The sequence below is a fragment of the Oncorhynchus mykiss genome, chromosome 13, assembly GCF_057628025.1.
Source record: "Oncorhynchus mykiss isolate SJ-2025 chromosome 13, ASM5762802v1, whole genome shotgun sequence".
In the NCBI taxonomy this organism is placed as follows: Eukaryota; Metazoa; Chordata; class Actinopteri; order Salmoniformes; family Salmonidae; genus Oncorhynchus; species Oncorhynchus mykiss.
In genome coordinates this window covers 68,651,738-68,671,370 of record NC_143034.1, presented here as the reverse complement: position 1 = coordinate 68,671,370, position 19,633 = coordinate 68,651,738, and the positions used below count along the sequence as shown (strand labels likewise).

The 19,633-nt window shown below is 44.3% G+C and overlaps 2 protein-coding genes across 2 annotated transcripts in view; both read left to right on the top strand.

The window, feature by feature from the left end:
• Positions 1-19,633, top strand: part of LOC110538818 (ras-related protein Rab-26) — a 109,458-nt gene that overhangs the window by 663 nt on the left and 89,162 nt on the right. The window contains exons 1-2 of the mRNA XM_036939137.2: positions 1-177; positions 5,943-6,053. The exon at positions 1-177 is cut by the window's left edge and continues 663 nt beyond it. Coding sequence (XP_036795032.1) covers positions 1-177; positions 5,943-6,053 — 288 coding nt within the window. The remainder of the gene's footprint in view (positions 178-5,942; positions 6,054-19,633) is intronic.
• LOC149978986 (claudin-6-like) lies at positions 8,341-9,819 on the top strand. The gene has a single exon (XM_090194312.1). The coding sequence runs from the start codon at positions 8,464-8,466 to the stop codon at positions 9,520-9,522; it is 1,059 nt and encodes a 352-aa protein (XP_090050438.1). The 5' UTR covers positions 8,341-8,463; the 3' UTR covers positions 9,523-9,819.

The following is a 19,633-nucleotide window of genomic DNA, read 5'->3' as shown; positions in this document are numbered from 1 at the left end:
GGTAAGGGCAAAAACGCCAACAGCAGCCCGACGACAGGCATCCCCACCGGAAACCAGAAGGGGGAAACTGGGAAGAGCACCGCAGGGACGGGGAGCGTGGTGCAGGCGAATGGTATGGTTCATCCGAGCAGACCCTCACTCAGCAACAGCAGCGAGTTTTATGACATCGCATTCAAGGTAAATGCACCTGAGCATTATGCTATGATAGCCATTATTTGTAAACAATAACAGTAGGTCACTTTATTATTTTATCTCAGTAAATTGCTAGTTTGTTAGGCTATTATTATTCAACAACATATATAGTGGCTACCGATGACAGGTTGATGGGCTACACATGACAGGTTGATGATGGGCTACACCAGGCAGGTTGATGATGGGCTACACATGACAGGTTGATGGGCTACACATGACAGGTTGATGGACTACCGATGACAGGTTGATGGGCTACACATGACAGGTTGATGATGGGCTACACATGGCAGGTTGATGATGGGCTACACATGACAGGTTGATGGGCTACACATGACAGGTTGATGGACTACCGATGACAGGTTGATGGGCTACACATGACTGGTTGATGATGGGCTACACATGACAGGTTGATGGGCTACACATGACAGGTTGATGGGCTACACATGACCGGTTGATGGGCTACACATGACAGGTTGATGGGCTACCGATGACAGGTTGATGGGCTACACATGACTGGTTGATGGGCTACACATGACATGTTGATGATGGGCTACACATGACAGGTTGATGGGCTACACATGACAGGTTGATGGGCTACACATGACTGGTTGATGGGCTACACATGACTGGTTGATGGGCTACACATGACAGGTTGATGAGCTACACATGACAGGTTGATGGGCTACACATGACATGTTGATGATGGGCTACACATGACAGGTTGATGGGCTACACATGACTGGTTGATGGGCTACACATGACTGGTTGATGGGCTACACATGACAGGTTGATGGGCTACACATGACTGGTTGATGGGCTACACATGACTGGTTGATGGGCTACACATGACAGGTTGATGGGCTACACATGACAGGTTGATGATGGGCTACCGATGACAGGTTGATGGGCTACACATGACAGGTTGATGGGCTACACATGGCAGGTTGTTGGGCTACACATGGCAGGTTGATGAGCTACACATGACAGGTTGATGGGCTACACATGACAGGTTGATGGGCTACACATGACAGGTTGATGGGCTACACATGGCAGGTTGTTGGGCTACACATGGCAGGTTGTTGGGCTACACATGGCAGGTTGATGGGCTACACATGACAGGTTGATGGGCTACACATGACAGGTTGATGGGCTACACATGGCAGGTTGATGGGCTACACATGACAGGTTGATGGGCTACACATGACAGGTTGATGGGCTACACATGACAGGTTGATGGGCTACACATGACAGGTTGATGGGCTACACATGACAGGTTGATGGGCTACACATGACAGGTTGATGGGCTACACATGGCAGGTTGATGGGCTACACATGACAGGTTGATGGGCTACACATGACAGGTTGATGGGCTACACATGGCAGGTTGATGGGCTACACATGACAGGTTGATGGGCTACACATGACAGGTTGATGGGCTACACATGACAGGTTGATGGGCTACAGATAATAAATGTAATGTGTGAATATGCATCAAGCAAGTAGGCCAAGACCTAGGTTATCCTACATGTTTGAAAGGACTAATGGGATGTAAACATTATGTTGTGTAAACTTTAATCACCACAGTGACCTTTTGTGTTCACCTTGTCAAGCCTGGGGTGTTTTACAAGACCACAAAACACTCATTCATCAAACTGAGCTATTTCTTCTGCCACAGCTGTGTCACTAAAGACAATCAATAGCACCTCAGCAAGCAAAGAAGGTCACATATGGGACCAAGAGCCAACACATCTCATAATGTATTCTCTATTTGGCAGTTTTCTGTGTAGTAGTGAAGCCGTGTCGTCTTAAGGCTAATCAACAGGTTGTGATGGCTATCAATTCATCCTGCCACTGCTTCAAAGTTCTCTCTTCCTTACCCCATCTCTCTCTCTCTTCTCTCCTTTCTTATCCTTTTCCTCTCCTCTCTCGCCATTTCCCTAAAAATGGTGAGATGTGTTGCCAAACTGTCTTCCTTCTGGCTGTCCCTCCGGTGATGTGCCCGGTGATGTGCCCGGTGATGTGCCCGTCTGTCTTTGAAGTGACTGATTATTAGGAAGAGCCAACTGATTAAACAAAGGGAAGCAGTGGTTATTAGGAAGAGCCAACATGGTTTCTTACCAATCCCCATCCTGTTGATGAGTCACTGTTAGTTAGGCTGTCTGAATGGTAGTCTATTTCTCTGATATACTCCTGTTGCTCCATTAAGAGTGAGGATATACTGAACCAAATATAAATGCAACATGTAAAGTGTTGGTCTCATGTTTCATGAGCTGAATTGAAAGATCCCTGTTAGTGAGCATTTCGCCTTTGCCAAGATAATCCGTCCGCCTGACTGTTGTGGCATATCAATAAACTGATTAAACAGCATGTTCATTACACAGGTGCACCTTGTGCTGGGGGCAATATTAGGGCAACTTTGTGAACAGTGTCCCATGGTGGGGTTATGGTATGGGCAGGCATAAACTACAGACAACAAGAACAATTACATTTTATCCATGGCAATTTGAACGCACAGAGATACAGTGAGGCTCATTGTTGTACCAGTCATCTGCCGCCATCACCTCATGTTTCAGCTTGATAATGCATGGCCCCATGTCAAATGAATCTGTACACAATTCCTGGAAGACTGAAATTGTCCCATTTCTTCCATGGCCTGCATACTCATCAGACATGTCACCCATTGAGCATGTTTGGGATGCCCTGGATCGATGTGTACGACAGCGTGTTTCAGTTCCTCCCAATATCCAGCAATTTCGCACAGCCATTGAAGAGGAGTGAAACAACATTCCACAATCAACAGCCTGATCAACTCTATGCAAAGGAGATGTGTTGTGCTGCACGAGGCAAATGGTGGTCACACCAGATACTGACTGGTTTTCTGATCCATGCCCCTACCTTATTTTGAAGGTAGCTTTGACCAACAGATGCATATCTGTATTCCCAGTCATGTGAAATCCATAGATAAAATCAAATGTATTTATATAGCCCTTCGTACATCAGCTGATATCTCAAAGTGCTGTACAGAAACCCAGCCTAAAACCCCAAACAGCAATGCAGGTGTAGAAGCACGGTGGCTAGGAAAAACTCCCTAGAAAGGCCAAAACCTAGGAAGAAACCTAGAGAGGAACCAGGCTATGAGGGGTGGCCAGTCCTCTTCTGGTGTTCAAATGTTCATAAATGACCAGCATGGTCAAATAATAATAATCACAGTAGTTGTCGAGGGTGCAGCAAGTTAGCACCTCAGGAGTAAATGTCAGTTGGCTTTTCATAGCCGATCATTAATCGTATCTCTACCACTCCTGCTGTCTCTAGAGAGTTGAAAACAGCAAGTCTGGGACAGGTAGCACGTCCGGTGAACAGGTCAGGCAAACATAGCCGCAGGCAGAACAGTTGAAACTGGAGCAGCAGCACGGCCAGGTGGACTGAGGACAGCAAGGAATCATCATGCCAGGTAGTCCTGAGGCATGGTCCTAGGGCTCAGGTCCTCTGAGAGAGAGAAAGAAAGCGAGAAGGAGAGAATTACAGAGAGCATACTTAAATTCACACAGGACACCGGATAAGACAGGAGAAGTACTCCAGATATAACAGACTGACCCTAGCCCCCCGACACATAAACTACTGCAGCATAAATACTGGAGGCTGAGCCAGGAGGGGTCAGGAGACACTGTGGCCCCATCCGATTAGGGCCTAATGAAATGTATTTCAATTGACTGATTTCCTTATATGAACTGTAACTCATTAAAATCATTGAAATTGTTGCGTTTTAATATTTTTGTTCAGTTTTGAGTGAGCATGCTGACTGCAGGAATGTCCAACCGGCCTCGCATCCACACAACCCTTCTTTGTTTTAGTCAGTTAGAAATGTGGCAGCTCTTGAAAAGGATAGGCCTAGAGCAACAACCCAACCCCTGGAGAGAGTTGCAGATTTACAAAATGTCATTCAATTTGGCACCCTTGAGACTATTACCCAGAAATACTCGCACAGTGGAGCTCATTTGTAGCATTTCATACATTGCTCACCTCAGTTGAGCTCACAAGCATTATTCCAACTGGAGGCTGTTCATTTCATCATTCAAGCCCAAAAACAAGAGCCTTAAAGGATCACTTCACTTAAACTATATTTAGATATTTAGTTCATTATTCCACTGTTAATACATTCCCAAAACAATGTGCATGTCACAAGATAGTTTTTGCTCTGTACTGAAAGTGCTCTATGATGAAGATGCATTCAGTTTTTGAGTGAAATATCAGTTGAAACAACGGCTAAAACCAGTGTGGGGGAAAAAACTCCTAACACCAATGTTCTTCCTTCGAGTCACTGACTCAAACATCAGAGAGAAGTTGAGTTTGCTGTGTGCTGAGGGAAACTCTGCTCATAGACACTAAGAGCGAAACCACAGCGTTTTCCAGTCAGTTTACTGGGCCAGGAATGAGATGTAGCCTGCACCCTACAAAAGGGTTTGATTTGCGGTGCGCCACTGGATCCGCTGTGTGCGGGGGCTGGCGGCCTGCGAGAGCCTGGTTTATTACAGCTGATCTGTGCTGAGGCAGCTGCCATATGTCACTCACCGTACACTCTGTAGAGCAGCGCATAGTCTGGGAGATGGTTAACAGAGGAAAAACAGGGTGCATCACTTCCTGCTCTATTCACTCTGCCTGGGTCTGTTTTAAAATACTGCTGTTTTAAGAGGGAGACAGAGAGTAAAAGACAGGAGCGGATGAAAGAACAGAGGAGGAGATGAGAGGGGAAGAGAGAAGAGGGGTAGTTAAGGATAAGAGAGGATGGAAGAACAGAGGAGGAGATGAGAGGGGAAGAGAGAAGAGGGGTAGATAAGGATAAGAGAGGATGTGGGAACAGGAGAGAAGATTAGAGGAATGAAGATGCCACTGAGATTTTATCAACCTGACCTTACCTGGCTAGATCTCTACTGCATCTCTACTGATTACACTAAACACATCAACTCTTTAATGTCATTAGGCCCCAGAAAGAGGGGAATGTGTGCAGCAGGACACTCACTCACACGCACAGGCACATAATTCAGTATTGCTATCCGACCAAAATTAAGAGCAGAACCAAATTTCCAGATGCCCAGTCACACTCATTTCTACTGGCCAAACACCAACATGTCGAGGGCGCTTTAATCCATTTATCATAAGGTTTAATGAGAATCTAATAATAATGCTGAACAAAACAAATGACCAGATGTGCAATAATGTCTAGGTGACTTCCTTATGGCCACTTGTGTTCCTGATGTTTACCTGTGTTAAGAGACAATGTCACATAAGTGAATGGAGTTATAATGGTTTGCTAGAGGTCTGATATTTCCTGTAGTGAACATAGCCATTGTGTACAGCAGTGATTCTTGGATTTTTCGGCTGGAACAACTCGGCTGGAACAACGCGTCTGTAAAAACCCGGCTGGAACAACTCGGCTGGAACAACGCGTCTGTAAAAACTTGGCTGGAACAACGCGGCTGGGACAACGCGGCTGGGACAACGCGGCTGGAACACACCAATATGTTGTGACCAGGGACGTTATGAGGGAGGAGATTGGGGGTTGTGCTGAAAGACTATTGAACTGTTTTGTCTCTCTGGGGAAGTGTGCTGGAACCTGTCATGTTCAGTTTGTCCTTGTTACATTGAGACAAAGGGAATGTTCACTTACTGTTTAACCTTCCTTTGTGCAGCTTTGTGGGATGTGTGTTTAAAAAAAAACTTTCATTCAGTTTGTCCCTCTTGCTGTGCTGTAGGTGATGCTGGTGGGAGACTCCGGGGTGGGGAAGACCTGTCTGCTGGTGCGCTTCAAAGACGGAGCCTTCCTGGCAGGAAGCTTCATCTCTACTGTGGGCATCGACTTCAGGGTGAGTGGGGATGGATAATACATGGACACACCCACACGTTTCTATAAAAAGGGTAACATTCCATCAATGTCCTTCATACCTCATATTTGTATATAAAATGGGTCCATTCCTGGCTGAACTTTTGAATAGATGTTTTCCAGAACAGAGCTTCTCCTGTGTCTTTAAGCCCTGAGGCTGGAAGTGTTTCCTCTGTGGATACCAGTCTCTCTCTGGAAGACCTATCGATTCTTAAATTAGTTTGACATGCTTTCATTTAGGAACCGTCCCCTGCTGATTGGCATCTCCTCTCCTGTGCCAAATCCACGGCCCCCCCATGGGCAGAGAGAAATACATCTAGGAATGAGTCTGGGTTCTGGAATTTAATTTCCAATGAGTCTGGGGGGAGGGGGGGGGGTTGTTTGCGTTTGTGTCAGTGGAGGCTGCTGAGGGGAGGACGGCCGATAATAATGGCTGGAATGAAGCGATATGTTTGAAGTATTTGATACCATTCCACCTATACTGTTCCAGCCATTACCACGAGCCCGTCCTCCCCAATTAAGGTGCCACCAACCTCCTGTGGTGTGTATCTGTTGGCGTGTATGTGTGCCTGCATTTGTGCGTATGCGTGCACGTGTGTGTTGTTCCTGGTTGGTTTCTCCTTCATTGTATTTCTGTATTGCTTCTTGATGTAATGCTACTGCATCTCTTTTCAGTACGTTTAACTGCAGACCCTATAGACTCAAGGCTAGTGCAAGCTATAGCCCTTAAATCTTTCCTTTAGAGTGGTCACACACATGCTGTAGCATTATCTGACTAGCCACAGCGGCTCTGAACTCCTAACATAAAGGCTTACTGCCTGGTCTGCTCATGTCATATTGATTGGTTATTTAATTGTGTTGCTGCGCTGTGAGACCCTCGTGATTACGTTTTCACCCTCAAGGTTCTCCCTGGCTCTCCTCTGCATGGCCTCTTGGTAAACCGTTCCTCTACTGGATCTCATCCAGCTTGTAAAAGCTTTGTAATTCACACCATAAAACCTTCCCATTCAATCCTATTAAATCAAATGTATTTCATTGCCATTATATTTCAAATCCTTTGTCATTATTACCCTCAAGGTTCTCGCTGGCTCCCCACTGCATGGCCTCTTGTTACAGTACAACAGTACCTCTACAGCAGGGATCATCAACTAGATTCATCCAGCGTGTAAAACCTTTACGATTCACACCAAAGAAATTAAATGAATATAACTGATATTCAAGTAATTATATTTCTATGTTTCACTATTTCTTATAAAATGGTCACAGTTATGGCTTTTGTTGATTCTCATACTGGATGAACCTAGATATAGCAGGCATAGAACTGTTTACCTTGCTGCGATTGGCTGAAAGGGCTGGTCTGCGTCCCAAATGCCACCCTATTCCCTACACAGTACACTGCTTTTGCCCATAGGGCTCTGGTTAAAGGTAGTGCTCTATGTAGGGTAGTGCTCTATGTAGGGTAGTGGTCTATGTAGGGTAGTGGTCTATGTAGGGTAGTGGTCTATGTAGGGTAGTGCTCTATGTAGGGTAGTGGTCTATGTAGGGTAGGGTAGTGGTCTATGTAGGGTAGTGCTCTATGTAGCGTAGTGCTCTATGTAGGGTAGTGCTCTATGTAGGGTAGTGCTCTATGTAGGGTAGTGCTCTATGTAGGGTATCGGGTGCCATGTCGGACACAGACCAGGAGATTGCTCTGTGCTTGATTGCTCTGGCCTCTGGAGTGCCTGGATCATGACCCCGTAAATGATTTCTCAGCCTCCCGTTAGCAGGTCATGGTCAGCGGCTCTGAATGGGAGGTGTGTGTCTGGTCCCATAGTGTGTGTTTGTGAGCGTAAATGACTTTAGACTTCTGCTATTGAAATGTTTTCAGTTGAGCTCCCAGAGACCTGGTGAAATGGACTTCTGATGCTTTCTTCATCTCACAGTTCAATGGCGTTCGTAGCAATTTGCATTGTGTATCCGATAGCTTTTTCAGGGAGGGATATGTATAATAAAAAACACCTCACAGACACATACACACGCAGACAAACAAACATGCACGCATGCATGCACACACACAAACACTAATCTGACATTTTGGTAAAACATACTGGTGGAAATACTTTCCTATGTAACAGTAACTTTTAAATAGACCAGGAAGACAGCTGTACATTGCACTAGTTCAACCACAACCACATACTGACCCAAATCTGTAGTGATAGGTTATGTTTCCATGACGACATCACATAATTGAGCGGTTATATAGAGGTCTACTGAGTGGCTCAGTTGTCTTATCTTACAGAAGACCTCAGCAACAAACTTCAGAGTGAAATAATCTGTTGTTCTTGAACTTTGTAAAGACTTAAGCTGTCATAGCTCCAGGATCTCTGGAAGTTCAACATCTCTGCGGTTTTGAAATGTCTTTGTTGAGTCACATCCTTGTACCTCCAGGACGGGCAGGTGTAGAGAAATGTACCCAGGGACCCAGTATGTCGATGGGCATGGAGATTGTGGGCATCGTCCTGGGAGTCATAGGATTAATCACCACCATTGTAGTGTGTGCACTCCCCACCTGGATGGAGACAACCTTCACAGCAGGTAACTTTGTCACCACGGAGGAGGTCTGGGACGGCCTGTGGATGAGCTGTGTGAAAAGGAGCACGAGCCACATTCAGTGTGAGGTCTACGACTCCATGCCAAGCTCCGCATGGAGCTCCAACCTGCAGGCCACCAGAGCCATGACCATCATGGCTATTATCCTGGGGATTCTGGGAGTCATGGTCTCCATGGTTGGGCACAAGACCACCAACTACATTAAGTTGATCATTATATCAGGAATATTCTTCATCCTGGCCGGATTTCTCATCCTCATTCCTGTCTCCTGGAAGGCCAGGGCAATCCTCAGCAACTCCTCCAATGAGTTGACCGGAGAGAAGAGGGAACTGGGGGGAGCGCTCTACTTCGGCTGGGGGGCTGCAGCCTTTCTCCTGATTGGAGGGGCCATACTTAGCAGAACTCTGTATACAAGTGGAACAGAGGTCGCGGCCATCACCACGGGGGTCATAGGATGGATAATCTCCATGGTGACCTGGGCATGTGCTTTAGGAATGTTAGACCTTCTGCAGTACAGAAGGAAACTGATTTTATCCTTCTCCTCCTTCTCCTTTATGCTCGGGCTGATATTATTTTTAGGGCTGATATTCTTCCTCTACAGATCAAAGTGCACTAACTGCATCAAGAGGAATCCGTCTGAAGCCGAAGTGATTAACTTTATTGGACTATTGTTCATCATGGCTGGTTTAATCCAGCTGATCTTTACCTCCTTTGTTGCCTTCGACTTGACACAAAACTTGAACCCTGACAACTTCCTGCAGAGTAATGGCCTTATGTTTTCAGCTGAACCCATTAGGTGGGCTGCTTCAATGCTTCTAATAGGAGGGACTATACTCTGCTGCTGCTGCTGCTTTAAAAAATAAAAGCCTGAGTTGATCATTGACTCTATTGGCCTAAACCGTATCTTACATGTTTGTGAATCTGAGAGCAGCAAATAGTTGTAAGCAATTAGATGATTGGTGATGGATACGCTTCATGGTCTGGACCCACACTGGACCCTGCAGGGTAAGATTGCCCACCAATTGTCAAAACACTTGAAAGGTAGATGTAAGCATGTTGTATAGGGCTGACTGAGGTGGAATGTTTTATAGGTGGTGGAACTGACACCAATATCAATTGTTTTTCCATTATTATGAATAATAAATGCTGTTATTATTCAACTCCTGTGCTGTCTCCTGACTTCATTGTTCATTGGGTGGAACTGTGTTCTTCCTCATAGCTCGGGTTGTTTCTGGACAGGGATAACATGTCTCATCAAGGTGTAGCTGTAGACACTGGGGGTTTTAGTTGATCACGCAGATGTATATTGAACTAGTTGTTCAGCTATGTGGGTATCAACAACGCACACTCTCTCTCTCTCTCTCTGTATCACCCTCTCCCCATTCTATATTTTCCTTTTTTGTCTTTCCTACCTCCCTGACTCTCCCTTTATCCCTTCATTATGTAACTGTTGCCTCTCCAGTGTCAGGGCTGGGTTCATGTCCAGGATGGTGCAACTCAATATTAGGAAGGTGTTCCTAATGTTTGGTATACTCTGTGTTCTGCCTCTTTAAGAGCAGAATGTTGATTAATGTCCAACATGCATTTAAATGTTGGTAGATTTTTGTTGTGGTTATGTAAGCTTGTTTCAGCTCCTATTTTCTAATGGTTTAGGAACAGGCATACGCTCCCAGGAGTGTTTTGGTTTGCTTACATAAGAGAGGGATACTGATTGATGCAGTTAATTAATTGTGTTTTTATTTATTTATTTTATTCATTAATTTCTTATATAATCTGCATACTCTGTTTATTAAGAGGAACATACACAAATCTGTTATTGACGAGAAAGAGAGGGGCAGTGGCTGCTGCAGCTGCCTGGCACATTTTCAATAGGAAAGACAACATTTCAATGATTGTCGTTCGTATAATTAATTTTCCTTTATGAAATAGGTTATCAAACTACTCATGTGACAGCGAATGAAAAGATGAAGAGTGAGGGAGTGAGGGGGGTGGGCTCTTCTACTCCATATTTAGTCTCAACTGTGGTTGCTGGGCAATGTTTCTGCAGAGAGGTTAGAACTGGTTTCTGGTTTCAAGCCCTTGTTATTATGAATAATGCTAGATGCATAATGTGTCCAGATTTGACCTGATTCTAGGCACTTTATGATGCGTCTCCAATTTCCACATGGTTTATGTGTGTGTGTTTTTGCATTTGTGCAAGCGAAAGTGCAATATTCCAATGTGAGAAATTGGAGGAAGCTAAGTCATTGTGTATGCATCTGAGGCTCTCTCTCTCTCTCTCACTCACTCACTCACTCACTCACTCACTCACTCACTCACTCACTCACTCACTCACTCAGAGTTCGGTTAGTCTGTTGTCTCACCAAAGCACGTCAATCAATCACTTTATGGACAGACTCGGAGTTGGTCCAGATGTGAACAATATGTATTAGACTGTCAGACGCTCCAGTCAGGCTCATCAACTCTGTTACCAACAGATACAAGCAATCAACGTTTCAACCTATCAATGTGCTGCACACACACACACACACACTCACTGTTCTCCTCACATTGTGATTGTTCTCATCCATCATCGTCTGAGAGTTGAAACATAGTCACTTTAGTTATTCTCCAGATTTCACTTTGGATATTTATATATCTCATTGCTGAGAATAATATGTGTGAAGAGGAGTGGAAGACGGTGTCACTGTTGTTGACTCCCCAAAGATACTGGTGGGGAAATGGAATCATACAGTATCTCATCAACAGCAGTAAATCCCATGGCAACTCATTACAGCAGAGAGAAACTATACCGTCTTGCCGAAGTTGATCAATTTGGCTTGGTCTAACTGGTATTTGTTCAGTGCAAACCAGGATAGAAATAGCATGTTTTATTTGACTTTAGAAGCATTTGATTTAGTTTGTCTGGTATAATGGAACCAATAAAACAGTCCTATCAGGTAAGCTAAATCAAGCGCACCTAAAATATTTCAAAGAAAACAACTAATGTAAAATGTTCAACCCAGGTCTGCACTCAGTGCACCGAATACTATCAATATTAGCATTTACCCTTACATGTCTCCAACTTGAGCGAGAGGAGTTGATCATTCCCATAACAACCAGTATTCCCATGACAACCATAATGGGTGAAGGAGATGTCCCCATTGGGTGCCAACCAACAGCGGTGGGTGCGTACGTCCTCTTAAAAGGCATTGAGGGAAAGGAAGGATGAGAGCATGAAAAGACACAAGGGAGAGGTGGAGAGCAGATTGTATAGAGCAATATCCTGTTTCTCTGCTCTTCTCCTTCTCCCCTCTTCTTCTCTTTCCAAGCCAAATAACAACCTCTTCTGATGGGCTCTATGTTTATTACTGATTTGTTGTTGAGCATCAGAAAGACTCTCTCGCTCTCCCTCCCTACCTCCCCATTTCTTTGTATAATCTACCTCACCTCTTCTCCTGTGTAGAAGTAATCTCTCTCAATCCTACTGCTCTCACTCAAACGTACAAACGCTAGTCGGATCCTGTAGGGGGAAAAAAGTCAGCTTCTAACTGCATAAATCTGTCTTTCCCTCCCTGAGTGACATCTCCTGGCATTATACAGCCATGTCCCAAATAACACCCTTTTCCCTATTCAGTGCATTACCTTTCACCGGGGCCCATAGGGACACAGCCTAGATTTATGCCTTTCGGGACGAGACAAATGTTCTGTTTCATCATGTATAAAGTCGGTTGGTTAAAAGGTATCAGTGGAATTGATGGAAGCTCATGTGGATCTGAGATCAAAGCTGGGGTTCTGGGCCCGTATCCAGAGAAAGCGTGCTGATCTAGGAACAGATCCCCTCCTGTCCTTGTAATCATATTCATTATGACCTAAAAGGCTAAACTGGTCCTAGAACAGCGCTCCTATTCTGAGACAACCCTGGTGGTGTTTCTTGTTATGCATCCCTATAGGCGTTTTGATAGTCTTCACAGAGACCAGTGTTGTTAGTGGCGGTCCACAAGAAACGTTCCCAATCACCAAGTCCCCTTGATTAGACTATTGATAGCTCTGTCCTTGTTCTCATTCAGGTCCTGCTGGGTATGTCAGGCGCTTGACCTCTCTTGTCCTTAGACTGTCACCATATGTCTCTTCAACTGTTGTCATGTCCAGTGTCTCTCCTTGGTTGAGTGCATGAATGTCTTTCTATTGACAGCTGTTGTATTTATGTACACCTGTGTGTGAGAGAGAGTGAGCGAGCGTCTGTCTGCATGTGTGTTCATTACCATCTCTGATTAGAGTGCAAGGCCACTGTTGACCTCGGTGGCTGTCATCCCTTCCCCTGATCCCAGCCTTTCTGAGCTTGTGTGTAATAGTTCAGTCTATATCGACATGCGTGGCATTTCTAATGATCTGTGGTCTGTCTGTGGTGACAGGTCATACATTTACATGTTAGTCATTTAGCAAATCTCCTTCCGTGGCCTCCATCTGCTCTTAAATGCAAGTAAAACTAAATGCATGCTCTTCAACCGATCCCTGCCCGCCCGTCTAGCATCACTACTCTGGACAGTTCTGACTTACAATGTGTGGACAACTACAAATACCTAGGTGTCTGGTTAGAATGTAAACTCTCCTTCCAGACTCACATTAAGCATCTCTAATCCAAAATTAAATCTAAAATCAGCTTCCCATTTCGCAACAAAGCATCCTTCACTCATGCCGCCAAACATACCCTCGTAAAACTGACTATCCTACCGATCCTTGACTTCGGCGACATCATTTACAAAATAGCCTCCAACACTCTACTCAGCAAATTGTATGCAGTCTATCACAGTGCCATCCGTTTTGTCACCAAAGCCCACCACTACTACCCACCAGTGAAATATACCTGCTGGAGCATGTGCTGCGGATGGGTGCTGCTATGGTGACCAGTGAGCTGAGATAAGGCGGCGCTTTCCCCAAAAAATACTTATAGATGACCTGTATGCTCTCGTTGGCTGGCCTTCGCTTCATATTTGTCGCCAAACCCACTGGCTCCAGGTCATCTATAAGTATTTTTGGGGGAAAGCGCCGCCTTATCTCAGCTCACTGGTCACCATAGCAGCACCCATCCGCAGCACACGCTCCAGCAGGTATATTTCACTGGTCACCCCCAAAGGCAATTCCTAATTTGGCCACCTTTCCTTCCAGTTCTCTGCTGCCAATGACTGGAATGAATTGCAAAAATCACTGAAGCCGGAGACTCATATCTCTCTCACTCATACAGTGCCTTGCGAAAGTATTCGGCCCCCTTGAACTTTGCGACCTTTTGCCACATTTCAGGCTTCAAACATAAAGATATAAAAATGTATTTTTTTGTGAAGAATCAACAGCAAGTGGGACACAATCATGAAGTGGAACGACATTTATTGGATATTTCAAACTTTTTTAACAAATCAAAAACTGAAAAATTGGGCGTGCAAAATTATTCAGCCCCCTTAAGTTAATACTTTGTAGCGCCACCTTTTGCTGCGATTACAGCTGTAAGTCGCTTGGGGTATGTCTCTATCAGTTTTGCACATCGAGAGACTAACATTTTTTCCCATTCCTCCTTGCAAAACAGCTCGAGCTCAGTGAGGTTGGATGGAGAGCATTTGTGAACAGCAGTTTTCAGTTCTTTCCACAGATTCTCGATTGGATTCAGGTCTGGACTTTGACTAGGCCATTCTAACACCTGGATATGTTTATTTTTGAACCATTCCATTGTAGATTTTGCTTTATGTTTTGGATCATTGTCTTGTTGGAAGACAAATCTCCGTCCCAGTCTCAGGTCTTTTGCAGACTCCATCAGGTTTTCTTCCACAATGGTCCTGTATTTGGCTCCATCCATCTTCCCATCAATTTTAACCATCTTCCCTGTCCCTGCTGAAGAAAGGCAGGCCCAAACCATGATGCTGCCACCACCATGTTTGACAGTGGGGATGGTGTGTTCAGTGTGATGAGCTGTGTTGCTTTTACGCCAAACATAACATTTTGCATTGTTGCCAAAAAGTTCAATTTTGGTTTCATCTGACCAGAGCACCTTCTTCCACATGTTTGGTGTGTCTCCCAGGTGGCTTGTGGCAAACTTTAAACAACACTTTTTATGGATATCTTTAAGAAATGGCTTTCTTCTTGCCACTCTTCCATAAAGGCCAGATTTGTGCAATATACGACTGATTGTTGTCCTATGGACAGAGTCTCCCACCTCAGCTGTTGATCTCTGCAGTTCATCCAGAGTGATCATGGGCCTCTTGGCTGCATCTCTGATCAGTCTTCTCCTTGTATGAGCTGAAAGTTTAGAGGGACGGCCAGGTCTTGGTAGATTTGCAGTGGTCTGATACTCCTTCCATTTCAATATTATCGCTTGCACAGTGCTCCTTGGGATGTTTAAAGCTTGGGAAATCTTTTTGTATCCAAATCGGGCTTTAAACTTCTTCACAACAGTATCTCGGACCTGCCTGGTGTGTTCCTTGTTCTTCATGATGCTCTCTGCGCTTTTAACGGACCTCTGAGACTATCACAGTGCAGGTGCATTTATACGGAGACTTGATTACACACAGGTGGATTGTATTTATCATCATTAGTCATTTAGGTCAACATTGGATCATTCAGAGATCCTCACTGAACTTCTGGAGAGAGTTTGCTGCACTGAAAGTAAAGGAGCTGAATAATTTTGCACGCCCAATTTTTCAGTTTTTGATTTGTTAAAAAAGTTTGAAATATCCAATAAATGTCGTTCCACTTCATGATTGTGTCCTACTTGTTGTTGATTCTTCACAAAAAAATACAGTTTTATATCTTTATGTTTGAAGCCTGAAATGTGGCAAAAGGTCGCAAAGTTCAAGGGGGCCGAATACTTTCGCAAGGCACTGTATCTCCCTCACTAACTTTAAGCGTAAGCTGTCAGAGCAGCTCACCGATCATTGCACCTGTACATAGCCATCTGTAAATAGTCCACCCAACTACCTCATCCCCATATTGTTTTTTTGCACCTTTGCACCTCAGTATCTCTACTTGCACATCTATCACTCCAGTGTTTAATTGCTAAATTGTAATTATTTTGCTACTATGGCCTATTTATTGCCTTACCTCCCTAATCTTACTACATTTGCACTCACTGTATATAGACCTTTCTATTGGGTTATTGACTGTACGTTTGTTTACTCCATGTGTAACTCTGTGTTTGTGTCGCACTGCTTTGCTTTATCTTGGCCAAGTCGCAGTTGTAAATGAGAACTTGTTCTCAACTGTCCTACCTGGTTAAATAAAGGTGTTCTCAACTAGCCTACCTGGTTAAATAAAGGTGTTCTCAACTAGCCTACCTGGTTAAATAAAGGTGTTCTCAACTAGCCTACCTGGTTAAATAAAGGTGTTCTCAACTGTCCTACCTGGTTAAATAAAGGTGTTCTCAACTAGCCTACCTGGTTAAATAAAGGTGTTCTCAACTGTCCTACCTGGTTAAATAAAGGTGTTCTCAACTAGCCTACCTGGTTAAATAAAGGTGTTCTCAACTGTCCTACCTGGTTAAATAAAGGTGTTCTCAACTAGCCTACCTGGTTAAATAAAGGTGTTCTCAACTGTCCTACCTGGTTAAATAAAGGTGTTCTCAACTAGCCTACCTGGTTAAATAAAGGTGTTCTCAACTAGCCTACCTGGTTAAATAAAGGTGTTCTCAACTGTCCTACCTGGTTAAATAAAGGTGTTCTCAACTGGCCTACCTGGTTAAATAAAGGTGTTCTCAACTGGCCTACCTGGTTAAATAAAGGTGTTCTCAACTAGCCTACCTGGTTAAATAAAGGTGTTCTCAACTAGCCTACCTGGTTAAATAAAGGTGTTCTCAACTAGCCTACCTGGTTAAATAAAGGTGTTCTCAACTAGCCTACCTGGTTAAATAAAGGTGTTCTCAACTAGCCTACCTGGTTAAATAAAGGTGTTCTCAACTAGCCTACCTGGTTAAATAAAGGTGTTCTCAACTGTCCTACCTGGTTAAATAAAGGTGTTCTCAACTAGCCTACCTGGTTAAATAAAGGTGTTCTCAACTGTCCTACCTGGTTAAATAAAGGTGTTCTCAACTAGCCTACCTGGTTAAATAAAGGTGTTCTCAACTAGCCTACCTGGTTAAATAAAGGTGTTCTCAACTGGCCTACCTGGTTAAATAAAGGTGTTCTCAACTAGCCTACCTGGTTAAATAAAGGTGTTCTCAACTAGCCTACCTGGTTAAATAAAGGTGTTCTCAACTAGCCTACCTGGTTAAATAAAGGTGTTCTCAACTGTCCTACCTGGTTAAATAAAGGTGTTCTCAACTAGCCTACCTGGTTAAATAAAGGTGTTCTCAACTAGCCTACCTGGTTAAATAAAGGTGTTCTCAACTGTCCTACCTGGTTAAATAAAGGTGTTCTCAACTGTCCTACCTGGTTAAATAAAGGTGTTCTCAACTGGCCTACCTGGTTAAATAAAGGTGTTCTCAACTGTCCTACCTGGTTAAATAAAGGTGTTCTCAACTAGCCTACCTGGTTAAATAAAGGTGTTCTCAACTAGCCTACCTGGTTAAATAAAGGTGTTCTCAACTAGCCTACCTGGTTAAATAAAGGTGTTCTCAACTAGCCTACCTGGTTAAATAAAGGTGTTCTCAACTAGCCTACCTGGTTAAATAAAGGTGTTCTCAACTAGCCTACCTGGTTAAATAAAGGTGTTCTCAACTAGCCTACCTGGTTAAATAAAGGTGTTCTCAACTATCCTACCTCGTTAAATAAAGGTGTTCTCAACTATCCTACCTGGTTAAATAAAGGTGTTCTCAACTGTCCTACCTGGTTAAATAAAGGTGAAATAAAATAAATAAAAAGACACTCTTATCCAGAGCCACTTACAGTTAGTTAGTTACAGTTAGTTAGTGTATTCATTTTAAAATAGTTAGGTGAGACAACCACATATCACAATGGTAGTAAGTACATTCTTCCTCAATAAAGAAGCTATCAGCAAGTTTCCCATAGGATAACTATTGCCCTCCCCTCCCTCTCCCCCTTGGGGATAGATTACCTGGATCGTGTTCATTAGGGCATACAATGGAAAACATTTTGTAGTGGGAAAATGAAAACTGTTTTCTTATTGGACAAGTCTGGGTAGTCCCTCTGTGTCAATCCTTTTACATCTGTTTGGTGCCGAATGAACGCAACCCTGATGGTTGACATCAATGCCATAATCCTCCTGGCATTGGCTCCTCCATCTTGGACAAGGAGGCTAGAAGTGATACGTCTAGCTGCTTGTCCTTAGACTACCCCACCTATAGGTCAATCTATGGCTCTGAGTTGTTCCCTTGGGCCCTTGTAGGTAATGCCTCTGACCTGTTGGCCCGAACAAACCCAGAAGAAAAAAACACCACTGGGAAACGTTTTCTTTTATCCGAACAGTTGCAGGCACTACGGCACTCCAGTGTCAGCTAATTAATACTACTTTAGCGGTCACCAAAAACTTTTAGTGCCTGCAGCCACACATTTCTGTCAGTGGAGCTTTTATACACTGGAGTCACAGAGAAGCGTTGTCTTAGTGATGGACTGTAGGGCTGGTATTTTACACTGCTGCAGGTGTCCTGGGGATCTATGGAAAAATGGCTGCCCTACAGAGACCAGCCATAGAGCTGGATAAAGGGCTCCCCTGGCTATCTTTGCCATTGACTCTTTCTACAGTCTAAGTGAGGTAGGGGTCTCTGTGATCTAGGACACCATGGCCACTATAGATGCTAGGTTTTGCAGTGTGTTCTGGATGTCTCAATGTTTGTTACTGTTAGCGTTGCCCGGGTCTGATTTAGTAACTTGTCGAGTGAGATACTGACTAACAGATAAAGATATGGACTGACTGACATCTGTGAGGATATCTGGTGCCTTCTGTGCAGTTTATAGGATCGGTATATCATGTTCCTGTGATTCTTGAATGTTGTAATACTTTGCAGAATTGGAACATACTCAAGTATCAGATGTGTTGATCTACCAAGTGGCTCCTGCGATAGATCATCAGGGGCCCTGTTCCCCGGCACCTCGGGGCTACAGAGTACGAAGTGGATGAGCAGAGGGCGTGTTGTGTAGAATCGATCTCTCCTCCCTCCTTTCTCCCCTTGTTCAGATGAGACCGAACTGAGCCTAGCACATTCTGACAGGGAAGTTGCAGCTGTTAGTATATTGGAGTGTATGTTTAGTAGCCATGGGAACCAGACCTGTCTGTGTTCTCATTCTACTCCTTACCAGGTGCAACTCCTTTTCATATGCCAAACATGTATGTTTAGGATATATTTTTAGGTCATTCTGCTGGAATTAATTGTGACAGGATCTGTGGAATGTTGACTTGTAGGTGAGTGCACTAGGCTAGTGTACTAGGCTAGTGTATGTGAGAGGTTTTGTGTGTCTGTCTCTAACCCCATGAGTATAAAGGCATTGCTTTGCACCTGCAGGGTCAGTCTAAATGTCACGCTCACAGTTAGCCTTCCTCTTCCTACTACTCATCCTCTAGTGTCTTCCTTATTTTCCCATTCACTTTCTAAGGACACAGTACATTTTGGCCCAACACAAGACGTCATTTCTCACCTTATTGATATGCAGTTTGGTGGAAAATAGAAAAACAGTCGTGCCATTTCACCTCGCAGCCGGATGCTTTAAAAATGAGACATTGGCCTCTGCGGGGTGGGTCAGATATGAGGAGTGAGTGTGCGTTTCTCTCCTCCTCGCTGTTTCTATCTTTCCTCCTCGCTGTCTGTTTCTCTCCTCCTCCCCTCATCTTTCTTTCCCTCCCCCTTCTTTCTCCCCATCTCAATGTCACACTGAGCTGTGCCTGACCTTCAACCACTGTTCCCCTCCCCCGCTCTGCACCTGTCCCCAGGCCACATTGTTTGCATGTTAACAGAGGGTGAGTGAGAGAGACCCACCCCCTCTGGCGTTCCTGGTGTATTAACCTTGATCAAAGGGTGATGTGCTGATTGGCGGATTCTTCTTCTACTACACAAGGGCT